The sequence below is a fragment of the Nomascus leucogenys genome, chromosome 21 (genome assembly GCF_006542625.1).
Source record: "Nomascus leucogenys isolate Asia chromosome 21, Asia_NLE_v1, whole genome shotgun sequence".
NCBI lineage: Eukaryota > Metazoa > Chordata > Mammalia > Primates > Hylobatidae > Nomascus > Nomascus leucogenys.
This window is the reverse complement of record NC_044401.1, coordinates 42,456,588-42,477,050: the sequence shown is the minus strand read 5'-3', so window position 1 is coordinate 42,477,050 and position 20,463 is coordinate 42,456,588. Positions and strand designations below refer to the sequence as shown.

The 20,463-nt window shown below is 36.4% G+C and overlaps 1 protein-coding gene across 1 annotated transcript in view; it reads left to right on the top strand.

Annotated features, from left to right (window-relative positions):
* IQCB1 (IQ motif containing B1) overlaps positions 1-20,463 on the top strand; it is a 71,014-nt gene that overhangs the window by 12,543 nt on the left and 38,008 nt on the right. Inside the window, exons 6-7 of the mRNA XM_030801842.1 lie at positions 13,956-14,049; positions 15,518-15,617. Coding sequence (XP_030657702.1) covers positions 13,956-14,049; positions 15,518-15,617 — 194 coding nt within the window. The remainder of the gene's footprint in view (positions 1-13,955; positions 14,050-15,517; positions 15,618-20,463) is intronic.

The window sequence follows — 20,463 nt, the reverse complement described above, 5'->3', positions numbered from 1 at the left end:
CTCTCTACTTTGTGGATCACTTCTTTAACTGTTCTGGCAGCCCCAAGCTCCAAATTCTGACTCCTCAGCCAAGTTATACTGCAACTTCTTATTTGAACTCTTTTTCCCTATGTTGATAAACACACACTGGGAAAAGCCAGGCATATTAGTCAGGTTTCTCCAGAAAAACAGAACCAATAGAAGATATATGGAGAGAGAGAAAGAAAAAGTGCTTGATTATAAGGAATTGGCAATTATGGAGGCTAACAAGTCCTGAGATTTGCATTTGGTAAGCTGGAGAACCAGGAGAGCTGATGGTATAGTCTAAGTTTAAAGGCCTTAGAATCAGGAGAACTGATAGCATAGTGCCAGTCCAAATGCCAGCAGACTCGAGATCCATGAAGAAGCAGTGTTTCAGTTTGAGTGTGAAGTCAGGAAAAACTGATGTCCCAACTCAAAGGCAATCAGGCAAGAGGAATTTCCCTTTATGTGGGAGAGGGTCAATCTTTTGTTCTACTCAAGCCTTCAACTGATTGTATGAGGCCCACCCACATTAAGGAAAGCAGTCTGCTTTACTCAGACTAAAAATTTAAATGTTAAACTCATCTAAAAATACCCTTACAGAAACATCCAGAATAATCTTTGACAATAACACAAGATAAATTTAGATTTCAGTCAGTATATTTTATTTCAGGGTCATGTCTGTGTGCCTTTGCTTGCTATCTAAAACTTTCAAACAATTGCTTTTTATATTTTTTCCTGAGTTTATACATTTGGTCAGCAAAAGCTTAGGTCAACAAACTATGGCCTGTGGGCTAAATCCAGCTTATATTTTTTAAAATTAAGTTGTATTGGAACACAGCTACACCTATTTGTTTATAGTTTCCATCACTACTTTCACTATAGCCACAGAGTTCAGTAGTTTCTAGAGACTGTAATGCCTAAAATATTTTCTGGCCCAGAACTAACAGGAAAGTAAGTTCTATAAAGGGGAAGAGTGGGGAACAACTAATGTGAATAAGAGTGATTTGAAAAAGCTTTGTGGAGCCAATGGTACCTGGTCTATCTATCTCTAAAGCATGGATGAGATTTGGAAATATGAGGGCATTACAGGCAGGGGAAATGGACAAGACCAGGAAAGAGGAATAAGTATGACATCTTTGAGTCCCAGTGCAGATACCTACCAGAGTTAGATAGAGTATTCTCATTCAGAAAGATTGAAGGCCAGATGCGGTGGCTCATGCCTGTATAATCCCAGCACTTTGGGAGGCTGAGATGGCAGGATCATTTGACCCCAGGAGTTCAAGACCAACCTGGGCAACACAGCAAGACCTAGCCAAGTGTGGTTGCACATGCGTGTCTTCCTAGCTACTCAGGAGGCTAGGGCAGGAGGATTGCTTGAGCCCAGGAGCTCATAGCTGCAGTAAGCTATGATCATGTCACTGCACCCCAGCTTTGGCAACAGAGCAAGATCCTATCTCTTAAAAAAAAAAAAAAAAAAAAGGAAAAAACGGAAAAAAAGTTTGAACTTGATTCTACAATAGTGAAGAGGCTTTTTTTTGAGGAGACATAAGAGTATGCTGGAGAGAGCAGAAGAAGAGACCATTTTAAATTATTGCAGTAAGCTAGAAGAACTAAGATGATAAGTGTCTTGACTCACTATGACTTTGGAAAAATAGAGGGTCAAATGAAATATTAAGAAAAAAATTGTAAGAATATAAAAGGTGTAATATCAGACACTGCTTTTATACAGATAATATATAACATATTAATGATGAGTCTAAGTTGAGTCTAAGGTTTCAAGGCCCTATAGATGTTTAAGAGAAGTAATAAGCCAGAGGTAAAAACTAGGAAAAAGGATGCAATCCCTTTGAAGTTAGTTGTATTTTCAAGTGGAAATGTGTAACATGGAATTGAAGTTGGATTGAGAGGTCAGGACTATGGGTATAGGTTGGAAAGTCCTCTTATGAATGCTAATTAAAACTTTGAAGAGGAGCATACTAGAGGATGAGCTTTCCTAGGGATGTGTAGAGATAATAACTGAAGGCTGTGTTCAGAGCCTTAGAGATGTCTGACATAGATGCAATGTATTTGGGCAAATTGAGGAATTATGACTCAATATGCTAGATGGACGAAGAAAACTGAAGGAAAAGAAGTTGAGGCCATTTTTAATTTTTTAAGAAATATTTGTCATCTTGAAGAGATGAATTTGCTAGGTGCTCTATCTGCCATTTAAATAATTTAAGTAGTGATGTCTAGTACATGGCCTCATGGTCTGTTCTGCATAGTATAATATGGTAGCCATTAACCCTGTATGTCAATTGAGCACTTGAAATGTGCCTTTGTAACTGAGGAACTGAAAATTTTATTTAATTTTAATTATTTTAAATTTAAAAATTGATGATCAGTTCTGTTAGGAAACTTAAGTGTGTTTGGAACAACTTGAGTATGTGAATCTACTTTTGCAACTGTAAGTTTTATAAAATCTAAATACATACCAAGAATTTCTAATGAAAATTTAGCCTCCAAGTAGAGATCTGCTCCAAGTATAAATATTCACCAGATTTCAAAGAAATACCCCCAATTTTTTATATATATTCCATGCTAAAAATGCTAATATAAAATTTATTGTTACTTGTTTCACCTATTTCTTTTTACTTTTTAAAAACATTGCTACTAGAAAACTTAACATTATCTAGATGGCTCACATTATATTTCTATTGGATGACAACACTATAGAGTTAGATTACTCATGAGTAAAAATCATTCAAAATTCAGCATGATATTTGTTTCAGGTATGCTCATTCTCTTAAAACAAGACTAATAAAGTTGAAAAAGCATAATTATTAATCATTAATTACTATGTTTAATAAGTACATAATTGGGTATAAGATATTAAAAATATGAATAACTAGATACTTTTAGGTACTAATTACATTATTCTTTATGTCAGGGGTCTTCAACCCCCAGGCCACAGACTAGTACTCGTCCATGGCCTGTCAGAAACCCAGCCACACAGCAGGAAGTAAGTGGCGGGCAAGTGAGTGAGCAAAGCTTCATCTGTATTTACAGCCACTCCCCATTGCTCACATTACTGCCTGAGCTCTGCCTCCTGTCAGATCAGCAGTAACATTAAATTCTCATAAGTGCATAAATCCTATTGTGAACTGTGCAGGTGAGGGATCTAGGTTGCAGGCTCATTATGAGAATCTAATGCCTGATGATTTGTCACTGTCTCCCATCACCCTCAGATGAGACTCTCTAGTTGCAGGAAAACAAGCTCAGGGCTTCTATTGATTCTACATTATGGTGAGTTGTATAATTATTTCATTATGTATTACAATGTAATAATAATATAAATAAAGCACACAATAAATGTAATAGGCTTGAATCATCCCCAAAACATCCTTCCCCTTGGCCCCCTAGTTCATGGAGAAATTATCTTCCATGAAACCGGTCCTTGGTGCAAAAAAGGTTAGGGATCCCTACTTTAAGTAATTTTAAACACAGTTCTCTAAGTTGATTTTCCTTATTGAAAGCCGCTTTTAAAAGTTGCTGTTTGCTTCCACCCTCACAAGATATTCCCAGTTTATTAGCTTCAGATTTATGTCCTCTTAAGCTTTGTCTGAATGCCTAGCTTCTGACTGCCTTCTAAATTTAACTCCTTTTCTTCATTTACACACTGATTCTAGGTGCCTTTCTGGTTCTTATTCATGGTCATCTTCTGACCTTTATTGCCTGCACCTGCATGCATTTGACACACAGATATTATAATCTCTCTTTTAAAATCTGTTCAGGTTTTTTTGGTAATACTTATCAATTATCAATCAGTCTCTTTCTTGTTTTCTTGTTTGTTTTTCCTAAAAGTGTTTACTATCTCCTTTGGGCTCTAACTTCAAGTTGTCTAATAACTACAAGCTCACATGTCTTTAGTACTACCTTGACTTCTAGCTGCTGGGCCCTGCCCTAAGTCTGGTTTACCTACATGCTTCTCTCTTCTTTTGGCTTCCCTGTTTGAAGACAGTTTCTTAGCTCCACATGGGCAACGTAGCAGGATTATTTTGCTCCAAGCTTTCAGTTGATTTTTTTAAAAATGATATTTCCTCACTAGGTACCCTCAAGTGGGAATCCAAAAATAAGTAATGAGGAGAGTGGAACTTGGCATTAATGAATACATTATATTAATATGCAAACTATTTTTACCTTTTGACAGCAGAGGTTCATCTTAGAATTTATAAGAAGTGATAAGTCTACAAGGCTGAAACTCCTTTACCTTAGAAGAGTTCTTGGCTATATGTACATTTGGGCCTACTATATCAGAGGCTGAGCAGATTCACAACTTTTGTCAATTATGGACAGAGATATTAATAACTCAGTCACTCGACTTACTCTGTTCAGGCTGCTGTAACAAAATACCATAGATTCGGTGACTTAAAGACATTTATTTCTTATAGTTCTGGAGACTAAGAAGTCCAATATCAAGAAGCCAACAGATTCACTTCCTCATGGGGCCCACTTCCTGGCTTGCAGACAGCCACTCTCTTGTGTGCTCACATGACCTCCTCTTTGTGTTTGTGTGGAGAGGGAGAGGGACCTCTCTTGTCTCTTTCATGTCTTTTCCTTCTTTCTGTCTTATAAGGGCACTAATCCCATCATAAGGACACCACCCTCATGACCCAATCTAAACCTCCAAAGTCCCCACCATCACATTAGAGGTTAGGGTTTCAACATATGAGTTTTCAGGGACACAAACAGTCCATAATGATCACCAGGTTATATTAAGTTCTATTTATAGCGCTTTGAGTATATAAAGAATAGACACAGTCTTACATTTAAGGAATTCCCAGGCTAATAGAGTAGAAAAGGTCTTAGCCATTTCTAGTAGAAAACCTAAAATAGATGTATTTTTAGTTTAAGAATTTTTTTTTTTTAATTGGAAGAATGAAATTGAATGAGAGGTATAATAGTACAGACAACATGCTGGTTTGAGTATAAGAAATACCATTGGCAGACAATTTTTTTTTTCTTTTCTTTTCTTTTTTTAAATTATACTTTCAGTTCTGGGATATATGTGCTGGATGCCCAGGTTTGTTACATGGGTATACATGTGCCATGGTGGTTTGCTGCACCCATCAACTCGTCATCTAGGTTTTAAGCCCTGCATGCATTAGGTATTTGTCCTAATGCTATCCCTCCCCTTGCTCCCCACCCCCTGACAGGCCACAGTATGTGATGTTCCCCTCCCTGTGTCCATGTGTTCTCATTGTTGAACTCCCGCTTATGAGTAAGAACATGCAGTGTTTGGTTTTCTGTTCCTGTGTTAGTTTGCTGAGAATGATGGTTTCCAGCTTCATCCATGTCCCTACAAAGGACATGAACTCATTCTTTTTTATGGCTGCATAGTATTCCATGGTGTATATGTGCCACATTTCTTTGTCCAATCTATCATTGATGGGCATTTGGGTTGGTTCCAAGACTGCTATTGTAAATAGTGCTGTAGTAAACATACGTGTGCATGTGTCTTTATAGTAGAATGATTTATAATCCTTTGGGTATATATCCAGTAATGGAATTGCTGGATCAAATGGTATTTCTGATTCTAGATCCTTGAGCAGTCGCCACACTGTCTTCCACAGTAGTTGAACTTACATTCCCACCAACAGTGTAAAAGCATTCCTGTTTCTCCACATCCTCTCCAGCATCTGTTGTTTCCTAACTTTTTAATGATCGCCACTCTAACTGGAGTGAGAGGGTATCTCATTGTGGTTTTCATTTGCATTTCTCTAGTGACCAGTAATGATGAGCTTTTTTTCATATGTTTGTTGGCCTCATAAATGTCTTCTTTTGAGAAGTGTCTATTCATATCCTTCACCCACTTTTTGATGTTTTTTTTTCTTGTAAATTTGTTTAAGTTCCTTTTAGATTTTGATATTCAACCTTCATCAGATGGGTAGATTGCAAAAATTTTCTCCTATTCTATAGGCTGCCTATTCACTCTGATGATGATAGTTTCTTTTGCCATGCAGAAGCTCTTTAGTTTAATTAGATCCCATTTGTCTATTTTAGCTTTTGCTGCAATTGCTTTTTGTGTTTTAGCCATGAAATCTTTGCCCATGCCTATGTCCTGAATGGTATTGCCTAGGTTTTATTCTAGGGTTTGTATGGTTTTAGGTCTTATGTTTAAGTCTTTAATCCATCTTGAGTTAGTTTTCGTATAAGGTGTAAGGAAGGGGTCCAGTTTCAGTTTCCTGCATATGGCTAGCCAGTTTTCCCAGCACCACTTATTAAATAGGGAATCCTTTCCCCATTTCTTGTTTTTGTCAGGTTTGTCAAAGATCAGATGATTGTAGATGTGTGGTGTTATTTCTGAGGCCCCTGTTCTGTTCCATTGGTCTATATATGTGTTTTGGTACCAGTACCATGCTATTTTAGTTATTGTAGCCTTGTAGTATAGTTTGAAGTCAGGTAGCATGATGCCTCAGGCTTTGTTCTTTTTGCTTAGGATTTTCTTGGCTATACGGGCTCTTTTTTTGTTTGTTTGTTTCCATATGAAATTTGAAGTAGTTTTTTCTAAATCTGAAGAAAGTCAATGGTAGTTTGATGGAAATAGCATTGAATCTATAAATTACTTTGGGCAGTATGGCCATCTTCACAATATTCTTTCTATCCATAAGCATGGAATTTTTTTCCATTTGTTTGTGTCCTCTGTTATTTCCTTGAGCAGTATTTTGTAGTTATCCTTGAAGAGGTCCTTCACATCCCTTGTAAGTTGTATTCCTAGGTACTTTATTCTGTTTGTAGCAATTGTGAATGGGAATTCACTTATGATTTGTCTCTGTGTTTGTCTATCATTGGTATATAGGAATGCTTGTGATTTTTGCACATTGGTTTTTTTATCTTGAGACTTTGCTAAAGTTGCTTATCAGCTTAAGGAGGTTTTGGGCTGAGACGATGGGGTTTTCTAAATATACAGTCATGTCATCTGCAATCAGAGACAACTTGACTTTCTCTCTGCGTATTTGAATACGCTTTCTTTCTCCTGCCTGATTGCCCTGGCCAGAACGTCCAATACTGTGTTGAATAGGGGTGGAGAGAGAAGGCATCTTTGTGTTGTGCCGGTTTTCCAAGGGAATGCTTCCAGCTTTTGCCCATTCAGTATGATGTTGGCTGTGGGTTTCTCATAAATAGTTATTATTATTTTGAGATATGTTCCATCGATACCTAGTTCATTGAGAGATTTTAGCATGAATGGGGTGTTGAATTTTATTGGAGGCCTTTTCTGCATCTATTGAAATAATCATGTGATGTTTGTCATTGGTTCTGTTTATGTGATGGATTACTTTTATTGATTTGCATGTGTTAAACCATCCTTCCATCGAGTGATGAAGCCAACTTAATCGTGGTTGATAAGTTTTTTGATGTGCTGCTGGATTCGGTTTGCCAGTGTTTTATTGAGGAGTTTTGCATTGATGTTCATGAGAGATACTGGCCTGAAATTTTCTTTTTTTGTGGTGTCTGTGCCAGGTTTTGGTATCAGGATGATCCTGCCCTCAGAAAATGAGTTAGGGAGGAGTCCCTCTTTTTGTATTGTTTGGATTAGTTTCAGAAGGAATGGTACCAGCTCCTCTTTGTACCTCTGGTAGAATTCAGCTGTGAATCCGTCTGGTCCTGGGCTTTTTTTGGTCAGTAGGCTATTAATTAATGCCTCCATTTCAGAACTTGTTATTGGTCTATTCAGGGATTCAGCTTCTTCTTGGTTTAGTCTTGGGAGGGTGTATGTGTCCAGGAATTTGTCCATTTCTTCTAGATTTTCTAGTTTATTTGTGTAGAGGTGTTTATAGTATTCTCTGATGTTAGTTTGTATTTCTGTGGGATCAGTGGTGATATCCCCTTTATCATTTTTTATTGTGTCTATCTGATTCTTCTTGCCTTTCTTTTTTATTAGTCTGGCTAGCAGTCTATTTTGTTACTCTTTTCAGAAAACCACCTCCTGGATTCATTGATTTTTTTGAAGGGTTTTTTTGTGTCTCTGTCTCCTTCAGTTCTGCTCTGATGTTAGTTATTGTCTTCTGCTAACTTTTGAATTTGTTTGCTCTTGCTTCTCTAGTTCTCTTAATTGTAATGTTAGGGCGTCAATTTTAGATCTTTCCCACTTTCTCCTGTGGGCATTTAGTGCTGTGAATTTCCCTCCAAACACTTCTTTAGCTGAGTCTTAGAGATTCTGGTATGTTGTGTCTTTGTTCTCGTTGGTTTCAAATAACTTATTTATTTCTGCCTTTGGTTATTTACCCAGTACTCATTCAGGAGCCGCTTGTGCCGTTTCCATGTAGTTGTGTGGTTTTGAGTGAGTTTCTTAATCCTGAGTTCTAATTTGATTGTACCATGGACTGAGACTGTTTGTTATGATTTCTGTTCTTTTGCATTTGCTGAGGAGTGTTTTACTTCCAATTATGTGGTCAATTTTAGAATAAGTGCGATGTGGTGCTGAGAAGAATGTAGATTCTGTTGATTTGGGGTGGAGAGTTCTGTAGATGTCTATTAGGTCCACTGGGTCCAGAGCTGAGTTCAAGTCCTAAATATCCTTGTTAATTTTCTGTCTCATTGATCTGTCTAATATTGACAGTGGGGTGTTAAAGTCTCCCATTATTATTGTGTGGGAGTCTAAGTCTCTTTGTAGGTCACTAAGGACTTGCTTTATGAATCTGGGTGCTCCTGTATTGGGTGCATATATATTTAGGATAGTTAGCTCTTTTTGTTGCATTGATCCCTTTACCATTACATAATGCCCTTCTTTGTCTTTTTTGATCTTTGTTGGTTTAAAGTCTGTTTTATCAGTGACTAGGATTGCAACCCCTGCTTTTTTTTTTTTTGCTTTCCATTTGCTTGGTAAATATTCCTCCATCCCTTTATTTTGAACCTATGTGTGTCTGCATTTGAGATGGGTCTTCTGAATACAGCACACAGATGGGTTTAGACTGTTTATACAATTTGCCAGTGTGTGTCTTTTAATTGGGGCATGTAGCCCATTTACATTTAAGGTTAATATTGTTATATGTGAATTTGATCCTGTCATTATGATGCTAGCTGGTTATTTTGCACATTAGTTGATGCAGTTTCTTCATAGTGTCATTGGGCTTTGTATTTTGGTATGTTTCTGCAGTGATTGGTACCAGTTTTTAATTTCCATATTTAGTGCTTCCTACAGGACTCTTGTAAGGCAGGCCTGGTGGTGACAAAATCTCTCAGCATTTGCTTGTCTGTAAAGGATTTTATTTCTCCTTCACTTATGAAGCTTAGTTTGGCTAGATACAAAATTCTGGGTTGAAAATTCTTTTCTTTAAGAGTGTAGATTATTGGCCCCCACTGTCTTTTGGCTTGTAGGGTTTCTGCAGAGAGATCCGCTGTTAGTCTGATGGGCTTCCCTTTGTAAGTAACCTGACCTTTCTGGCTGCCCCTAAGATTTTTTCCTTCATTTCAACCTTGGAGAATCTGACAGTTATGTGTGTTGGGGTTGCTCTTTTCGAGGAGTATCTTAGTGGTATTCTCTGTATTTCTTGAATTTGAATGTTGGTTTGTCTTGCTAGGTTCGGGATGTTCTGGATAATACCCTGAAGTGTTTTCCAACTTGGTTCCATTCTCCCCATCACCTTCAGGTACACTAAGCAATCATACGTTTGTCTTTTCACATAGTTTCGTATTTCTTGGAGGCTTTGTTCATTTCTTTTCTTTTTCTTGCTCTAATCTTGTCTTCACACTTTATTTCATTAAGTTGGTCTTCATTCTCTTATATCCTTCCTTCTGCTTGATCAATTTGGCTATTGATACTTGTGTATGCTTCATGAAGTTCTCATGCTGTGTTTTTCAGCTCCATCAGGTCATTTATGTTCTCCTCTAAACTGGTTATTCTAGTTAGCAATTTGTCTAACCTTTTTTCAAGGTTCTTAGCTTCCTTACACTGGGTTAGAACATGCTTCTTTAGCTCAGAGGAGTTTGTTATTACCCACCTTCCGAAGCCTACTTCTGTTAATTCATCAAACTCATTCTTGGTCCGGTTTTGTGCCCTCGCTAGGGAGGAGTCGCGATCATTTGGTGGAGAAGAGGCGTTCTGGTTTTTGGAATTTTCAGCCTTTTTGTGCTGGTTTTTCCTCATCTTCATGGATTTATCTGCCTTTGATCTTTGATGCCGATGACCTTTGGATGGGGATTTTGTGTGGGTGTCCTTTTTGTTGATGTTGATGTTACTGCTTTCTGTTTGTTAGTTTTCCTTCTAACAGGTCCCTCTTCTGCAGGTCTGCTGGAGTTTGCTGGAGGTCCACTCCAGACCCTGTTTGCCTGGATATCAGCAGCAGAGGCTGCAGAACAGCAAATATTACTCTCAGCTCCTTCCTCTGGAAGCTTCATCTCAGAGTGGCACCCGCCTGATGCCTGCCAGAGCTCTCCTGTCTGGGGGTGTCTCCCAGTCTGGAGGCACGGGGTCAGGGACCCACTTGAGGAGGCATTCTGTTCCTTAGCAGAGCTCTAGCACTAACAAATTCAAATTCAGTATATCAGCTGTGCTGGAAGATGCGCCACTCTCTTCAGAGCTGGCAGGCAGGAACATTTTAAGTCTGCTGAAACTGCACCCACAGCCTCCCCTGTCCCCAGGTGCTCTGTCCCAGGGAGATGGGAGTTTTATGTATAAGCCTCTTACTGGGGTTGCTGCCTTTGTTTCAGAGATGACTTGCCCAGTGAGGAGGAATCTAGAGAGGCAGTCTGGCCACAGCTGCCTTGCTGTGCTGCAGTGAGTTCCACCCAGTCCAAACTTCCCGGTGGCTTCCTTAACACTGCGAGGGGAAAACTGCCTACTCAAGCCTCAGTAATGGTGGATGCCCTTCCCATCACCAAGTTCAATTGTCCCAGGTTGGTCGACTTCAGACTGCTGTGCTGGGAGCGAGAATTTCAAGCCAGTGGTTCTTAGCTTGCTGGTCTCCATGGGAGTGGGACCCGCTGAACAAGACCTCTTGGCTCCTTTGCTTCAGACCCCTTTCCAGGGGAGTGAACAGTCTGTCTTGCTGGGGTTTTAGCTACCACTGACGTACAAAAAGAAACTCCTTGCAGCTAGCTCAGTGTCTGCCCAAACAACTGACCAGTTTTGTGCTTGAAACCCAGGGCCCTGGTGGTTTAGGCACACAGGGAATCTCCTGGTCTGTGGGTTGCAAAAACCATGGGAAAAACGTAGTATCTGGGCCAGATAGCACAGTCCCTCCCTTCCGTTGGCTAGGGGAGGGAGGTCCCCAGCCCCTCCCTTCCGTTGGCTAGGGGAGGGAGGTCCCCAGCCCCTTGCACTTCCCAGCTGAGGCGATGCCCCATTCTGCTTCTGCTTGCCATCTGTGGGCTATGCGCATTGTCTAACCAGTCCCAATGAGATGAACTGGGTACCTCAGTTGGCGATAAAGAATCAGCCTTCTGCATTGGTATTGCTGAGAGCTACAGACCAGAGCTGTTCCTCTTCAACCATCTTGCCAGATCCCCCTGGCAGAGAATTTAACTCAGTGGTAGAGCATATGCGTTCCATGTAATAGGTTACAAATTCCATTTCTGATATCTCCACTGGCATTTTGTGGGATGTTAGCACTAAATAAATATTTGCTAGATTTAGTTTAATTCAGGTTAGTTGAAGCCACATAAACTATAGGAATTGTGTTGGATTTGATTTCTTTTGCTGGCTGTGCCACAAACTATAGGTTCTATAGCAAATCACTGGATTTCACTGCATCTCATTTTCCTCATTTGTAAAATAATTTCTGTCCCATTAATAGCTCAGACCATTATGCAAGCTTTATCTTTTCTTCAAAGCACCTTTATTTAATATTCCTATTTAAGAGCATTAATAATTCTTTTTCCTTATATATTATTAAAATTATGTATTAATATGTTATATATATTTGTATATTACTTCCATTATAAATATAATTATTCAGTTAATATTTTCATTTATAGAATCCTTAATAGTTTTCATAATATTTTTCTGTCCTTTATTATTGTATTTTTATTGAGATAAAAGATTCTTTAATGTTATCAAAGAATTAATTGGCTACAGACAAAGTAAGGCCACTTAACCACAGGGCAAAATTAAAACAGGGGCATAAAAAAGATGTGGCAAAAACTTGAATTAATTTATTAGTCTATTTACCTAGGAGCTTTTCAATAGATTTTTGTTTTAATTAGATAGTACGTAGTTAGTAGATCATATGGTGGGACATACACGTTCTGGCCTAAAATACAAAGTGGTTTTGTGTGAGTGTATGTGAGAATTTTGATTTAAAGGTAAATTTTGTTAACCTGCCTCAGGAACCATGAATTTGTGGGTGACATTATCTAATGTGCATTTTAAGGAAAGTAGAAAGTCTAAGAGTACAACACTATCTTTTGGGATTGACAACAATGAGAATTACCATGCCCTTTCTGATGTATCTTTAGGTAAAACTCTGGCAAAGGTAGTTCCCTGAACTAAAAGGATAAAAGGATTCTTGCTCTAATGTGACGTTTCTTATGGGTTTTTTTTTTTCCATTGTTGTATTCAAGTCAGCACTTGTCAGTTTACTAAATACCTATGTAGCTCTGTGCTAGAATATTAGGAAGAAAATACTTTCATTATTATAAAGAATAATCATGGCAATCATAATATTTTTGCTGGTCTCATCATTACTTTTGTGCTATAGTACAAACATTGAGGACATGGATAAGATTAGTGACCTTTATCCAATGTTCCACTAAAGTTACATGGCCAATAAATGACAAAATTGTAAATGGAATCTATACTTCTTATTTCTCCTTGCGGCACTCTAATTTTTTTTTTTTATTATTATTATACTTTAGGTTTTAGGGTACATGTGCACAATGTGCAGGTTTGTTACATATGTATCCATGTGCCATGTTGATTTCCTACACCCATTAACTCGTCATTTAGCATTAGGTATATCTCCTAATGCTGTCCCTCCCCCCTCCCCCAACCCCACAACAGTCCCTGGAGTGTGATGTTCCTCTTCCTGTGTTCATGAGTTCTCATTGTTCAATTCCCACCTATGAGTGAGAACATGCGGTGTTTGGTTTTTTGTCCTTGAGATAGTTTACTGAGAATGATGTTTTCCAATTTCATCCATGTCCCTACAAAGGACATGAACTCATCATTTTTTATGGCTGCATAGTATTCCATGGTGTATATGTGCCACATTTTCTTAATCCAGTCTATCATTGTTGGACATTTGGGTTGGTTCCAACTCTTTGCTATTGTGAATAACGGCACTCTAATTTATAATAATTTCTCACCCTACTTTCCAGAAAAGAGCCAGAAAAAATTGTCATTTATTTGTTGACTAAATGTTGATTGAACATTTACTATGTGTCAGAACTGTCCTAGAAACTGAGTTTGTATGGGGAGCTAAATGACATGATCTCCACCCTCCTAAACTTACGAGTAGAAACTGGAACTGAAATACACTATTAATAATGCTTCTCATGCTGACATCTACATTTGCATATTGCAGTTATTTTCACCCAAGTTGTATAACCAAATCACCTACCTAACTTTGTGCAAGTACAGATATCCAGATTGCCTTTGGAGACTCAAATTCAGTATATTTGAACTAAAGCTTGTGCATAGATGTATTTAAAAAGCTCAGCAGGTGGTTCTGATGCATAGCAAGTATTAAGAAATTCTAGTGTATCAACTTGTAGCCCTTACACTACTTATACTGTTTTATTTTATCTGGATAACAATCATTTCTAGTAGATATTACTATCCTGTAACCACAAGTTTTACAAATTAAGAAACTAAAGGCAACAAAATCATGTCCCTCATAAATAGCTAAATTAGATCCAGAAACTGTATCCTCTAACTCCCCAGAGAGAAGTCTCAAAAAAAAAAAAAAAAAAAAAAAAAAAAAAAAAAAAAAAAAACTATAGAAAAGTAAACTGGGCTTATCTTTTATGTTAAGGCTGAAGAAAAAGATGAATTACTACACTTTTTCCAAATTGTGACTGATTCTCTCTTCTGGCTTTTGGGAGGCCATGTTGAACTTATTCAGAATGGTAAGAGAAAAGATTTTAATGTAACTAATAGCTATTGTAGAGTCATCTGCTAACAGTTCGATCTTTTTTTCCAAAAACAAATGCCACAGTAACTGTGCAGATAACCACACTGGAATGAAACCACATTGAAATAAGCTCACAATTTTTTAAAATGGATATTCCAGTTTTACATAGCCAACATCAACAATGTGAATATTAAGTTAAGGAGAATACTGTTGAAATAAAACTTTAGCTTTTTCTGTTTAGCAAATCTAAGATAAAGACAAATGATAATTTGAACAGTTTATTCCTGAAAATAACTTTCAAGTTTAAAAGATTACAGTCAGTGTTTTAGACCTATTGTGAGAGAAATCCCTATGTTCAGGGTGGATATGATTTAACTCATATAGTCTAACTATCCAAGTAAGAGTAAGCTTTTATTTAATGACCTTTTAGTAAACTTGGAAGTTATAGGATATTTCTGTTTGCATTGAGAGATATAAACATGTATGAGTTTTATGTTTTCTTAAGACTGAAAAAATAATTCTTAGTTACATTCATGGCACTCTCCCTAGAAAAATTTCATCTAATATAGATGTAACACTCTAAGAATATTTTTTAAGTAATACTTGAACTGAAATTTTACTTTTAGCTTTTCTCCTCAGAATCATTGCATGCACATAATTTAAAGAGTCAAATAGTTCCATAAGGATCATTCAAACATACACACAATCCCTGACCCTCATGCCCACTCCATTTCCCATTTTCCAAAGGCAACTACTTTCAGTTAGTATAACTAATACCTTTGGTAGTTATGCTCAGTTATTGAGCATGGAATGGAATGGAAACTGCCATTTATTAGAAATGTTCCCTGTTCTAGGATATTTTACATTAGCTCATGTGAGAGCTATTATTTCTAGTTTTACAGATGAAGAAATAGTTTCTAAGAGGTTAAGCAACCTGTATAAGTATCCAGTGGTAAATTGTTATAACTGGCTGCTCAGAGCTTAAAGATTACAAATCAATAAAAGGAAATTTTTGTAGTTAATGTATTCATTATTATATAAAACAATATGTCACAAATTAATTTTTTTAAGGATGTGAGCAACCAATTATAGTCATCTGTGCCATTTCCATTTCCTTATATTCTGTCTTTGTAGGAAATTTGTTTTTATTCACCAAAATTCATTGATAGAAGAAAAAGATTCAGATTTAGGATATGATATTTTCAGTTTAAAGAGAGATAACAATAGATTCTTAGCTTAGTATTTATGCCTATTTTCTGACTATATTCATAAAAATGAAATAACTTATTTATGGCTATTTAAAATTGCCATGAATTTTACATCTTAAAGTCTTCTTTATTGTAGAGTCTACAAAGTCAGAAAGTTTAGCAGACATGGTCATGCTTTGATTTGGTTTGAAAAGAACAAAATCTTCCTTTGTTATCATAAAATCTTTAATCTTTTTTTTTTTTCTTTTCCTTTAGTACTACAAAGTGATCATTTCTTACATTTACTGCAAGCTGACAATGTCCAAATAGGATCTGCAGTCATGATGATGCTACAGAATATACTACAGATCAACAGGTGACTTGATTTTTACAAAATGTTACTGTTTTTATCAGAAGCATTACCAATTTTATTCCAATTTTGCTAAAATTGACTGCATATGACTTGTATATAATGTATATACAAGTATATGCTGCATATACTTGTATATAATGTATATACAAGTATATAGTGCATATACTTGTATATAATGTATATACAGGTATATAGTGCATATACTTGTATATAATGCTGAAGTTCCATCACCATTGTCTTTCAGAAAAAAATTAATATAAAATACTACAAAAGACTGGAAATTTATTATTAAATTGATACCTTATACCAGAGCTTAAGATTTTAGCTCAAATCTCAGACTTAAAGAAGAGAATTAGTGTGATATCGAAGAAAAATATTGAGATCACAACAAAAAATGTTTAATCACATTTATTTAATAAACTTCAAGCTTGGCATTTTTACGGATGCTCAAGAAGGGTATAAAAGAAGCAACTGGCAATTATTCAGGGTAAAATGGAAGGGCACAGTATACACAATTGAAATAATCCATTCTTTCAGTTTAGTATGAATTTATTATGCAGCTGCTGTGTCTGTCATTGCAATTATAGAGTTGATTAAGATATAAACCTTGTCTTCAAAGAGCTTACAATAGAATGGAAAAGACAGACACACAAACATCCTTGTATACATTAAGTTACAATATTAAAAGTAACCATAAATGTTAAAGGACCTTCTAACCCAAACTGAGGGGAGGTGCTTCCTGGAGAAGGTAATATCTGAGATGAAACTTCAAGGATGGTATACTGGCCAGGGAGGAAAAGGAGAAAGAGAAAGCAGTATTTCCAGGCAACATAAGCAAAAGCACAGAGATAAGAAACAACATGCTAAGGATGAAAAGTAGGTACAAATTCATTATTGTTGGGATATAAAGTTCCATATAGGGAGGTGACTAGCAAGCTCAGCTGAGACTCAAAGTTATGAAGAATTTATATGCTGTGTTAAGGAAACGGAGTCTAATCCTATAGGCAATGGGGACCACTGAAGATTTTTAAAGTAGACGAAAGTAGTCAGATTACATTTCAGTTTTGTTACTCTGGTGACTATGTGAAGGAAAGATTAAGGGGAAGAAAACTCTAGACAAAAAAGGCAATCATACTAATCCAAGTGAAGTAATGATATCTTGTCCTTGGGCATTGGTACCTAGGATATGGAGCTTTTAAAATAATGAATTAAAATCATCAGGACTTTACTTCCACTTCTGATCAAGATGGAATAGTAGGGATGCATTTATCCTCCCACCTGAAAAAAAAAACAAAAACATGAAACATAATTTTTTGAGAAACTGGATATCAGTGAAAGAAAGTAAGCCCAGAGAAAAAGGAATAAATGAGGTGAACCTTACAATTGCTCTAACTTACAGTATTGAGAGAGTTTTCAGGTTGAAGTATAGGGAGAGGCATCCCAGCCAGCTTGAGCTGAAGCGATAGAGCTCAGAGTCTGGAGAGAACAAGATGGCTAGAGTTCACAAGTCAGAATACTAGAGAAGAGAGCTATACACATAGAGAACCCCAGAGATCTGCAGAGGGTATCCTTCAAGTATTAAGTAGAGTACTGATCTGCATATTGTAAGGAACTACCTAATGCCAGGGAAAACAATAATCCAAAAGGATTAAAAGGAACAGTGCAAGGAGCTCACACAGGGCCAGAAATAGTGCCTGTTTCCAACAGCCAAACTGGAAAGCCTCATAAACAGTGGGTCATTGGGTAGAGTGTTCAGGAAGGTTTTACCCCAGTAGTGAGGAAAATTAGCATTAGAATGAGCACTATTCCAGATCATAAAAGCAAGACCCAAAAGGGTCACACTGTTTCCAAGTAACTTAACTTCATGTGGTTATTGAACCTGGCTGTATTTTAAAATTTATTTCGTTGTAGACTATACAAAGGTAGGAAGTTCACTAGAAATGGCTATCCTTCGATTTGGCTTTAAAAAGGATGAGAAAAATCCCACTTGTGCCATCATAGAATATTTGCTTTGATGACACTTTTTTTCTATTTCTTTATTACTGCAAAATGACTATTTCTTGCAGTTACTGAAAACTGATAGATTCTACAGTCATGACTATGCTACAAAACATACTACGATTTAACAGGTGATTTGATTTTACTGGTACTGAAGTACTGGGGATGCAAATAAACAAGAAAACAGCATCTAAAATGAGAAGAATTAGTTAATCAAGACTGATACAAATATTGGAATTAACAGACAAGGACACTAGTTATTATAACCATATTGCCATATATTTAAAAAGTTGAATACAGACATATAAGACTCAAAGTGAATTTCTAGACATGAAATCTACAATATCTGAGATGAAAAATACACTGGATGGGATTAACAGCAGATTGTGCACATGTACCCTAAAACTTAAAGTATAATAATAATTAAAAAAAAAAAACAGAAAAAAAAGAACATTGTAGATTAGTGAACTTTAAGGCGTATCGGTAGAAACTATCCAAAATGAAACAAAAAAGAAACAAGAGGAAAGAAAAGCATATCAGTGGACTGTGGGACAACTTTGAGCAACCTTACATAGGTGTAATCAGAGTATGTAAAGTAGGTAGTAGGGTCACAAAAAAATGTGTGAAGAAGTAACGGCTTAACATTTTCCAAATTTGATGAAAACTATAAACATGCAGATTCAAAAAGGTCATCAAACCCCAAGGGCAATAAATATGAAGGAAATTCCACATTGAGGCACATCATAATCAAAATGCTCAAACCAGTGATAAAGAGAAAAATCTTAAAAGCAACCAGAGATGAAAAAACATATAGAGAAATAGAGATAAGGATGACAACAACTTTCTTATCAGAAACAACACAAGTAAAAAGACAGTTGAATACTGAAAAAGAAAACTGTCAAATTAGAATTTTATGCTCAGCAGAAATATATTCAAAAGCAAAGATGAAATACTTCTTCAGAAATCACCAGCAGACCAACACTGCAAAAAATATTCAAGGAAGTCCTTCCATCAGAAGGGAAATTCATCTACACAAAGAAATAGAGTATTGGAAATGGTGATTACATAAACACATAAGATAGTTTTTCTTATATTATTTTAATATATCCATAATACGTTTGTCTACACAAAAATAATAATGTATTTGAGGAACATATGTATAAGTAGAATGTATTCCAAAAGGGCATTAAGGCTGGGAGGAGATAAATGGAAGTATACTGATGTAAGGCTCTTATACTATACATGAAGTGGTATAATATCACTGTGATAAGTGATAAGACTGTGATAAATTGAAATGTATACTTTGAACCTCAAAGCAATGAAGAAAATAGCAAAACAAAGAATTTACAGCTGATAAGCCAACAAAGGCAATAAAAATGAATTATTAAAAAATACGCAATCCAGAAGAAGGAATTAAAAAAAGAAAGAAAGAACAAAGGAGAAACAAAACCAAGTGGTAGATTTAAATCTGTCTATATTAGATGTAAATGTGGAAAAACTAAAGTTAAAAGACAGATTGACAGATTGGATTTAAAAAGTACAAGCCTACTATATGCTGTCTACCAGAAATGCATCTTAGATATAAAGACACAAGTAGGTTAAAAGTAATGCGGTGGAACAAGATATACCATGCTTATACTACAGAAAGTTGAAGTACCTGTATTAGTATCAGATAAAGTAAGTTACAGAACAAAGAATATTTGTAGTGCTAAAGAAAGTTATTTCATAATCATAAAAAAGTCAGTTCATCAAAAGGATGTGTTTATTGACCTAACAGAGTTTTAAAATACACAAGCAAAAAGTGACAAGAACTACAAGCAGAAATCTTCAATTAAAGCAAAAGATGTTAATATACCTCTTTTGATATTTAATAGAATAAGTAGACAAAAAATTAGTCTGACCACAGAAGACTTGAACAATAATATCAACCAATTTGACCTGATTGACATTTTCCAAACATTCTACCAAACAGTAGCAGAATACATGTTCTTTTCAAATGCAGATGGAACATTTACAAAGAAGGATGCATATTCCGGGCCATAAATAAAGTCTCAAGAAACATAAAAGGGGCCAGGCATGGTGGCTCACGCCTGTAATCGTAGCACTTTGGGAGGCTGAGGTGAGCAGATCACTTAAGTCCAGGAGTTCGAGACGAGCCTGGGCAGCATGGCAAAACCCCATCTCTACAAAAAGTACAAAAAATTAGCTGGGCATGGTGGCACGTGCCTCTAGTTCCGGCTACTTGGGATGCTGAGGTGGGAGAATCGCTTGAGCCCAGGAAGCAGAGGTTGCAGTGAGTTGAGATCACGTCACTACACTCCAGCCTAGGTGACAGAGCGAGACCCTGTCTCAAAAAAAAAAAAAGAAACGTAAAAGGATTTCAGTTATACACAGTATATTCTCTGGCCTCGATGGAATTAAGTTGGAAATTGATACCAAGAATATCTCTGAAAAGTCCCCAAATATGTGGGAAATAATAACATTCATCTAAATAACTCACAAGACAAAGGAGAAATCAAAAGTGAAATTAGAAGTTATTTTTAAATGAATGGAAATAAAAACAACATGAGAATTTCTGGGGAAATTCTTAATTAAAGCAGAATGATACTTAGGGGAAAATTTATATCACTAATGCCTATATATTAGAAAAGAAGAAAAATCTCAAATCATTGACCTCAGCTTTCCCCTTTAAGAAACTAGGAAAAGAAGGGAGAATTAAACTCTAAGCAGAAGAAAGAAAATGATAAAGGTTGAGCAGAAATCAATAAAATTCTAAGCAAATGTGATAGAGAAAATAAACCATAAACTGGATCTTTGAGAAGATTGAAATTTTTTGAGGGCTCTTTGAGAA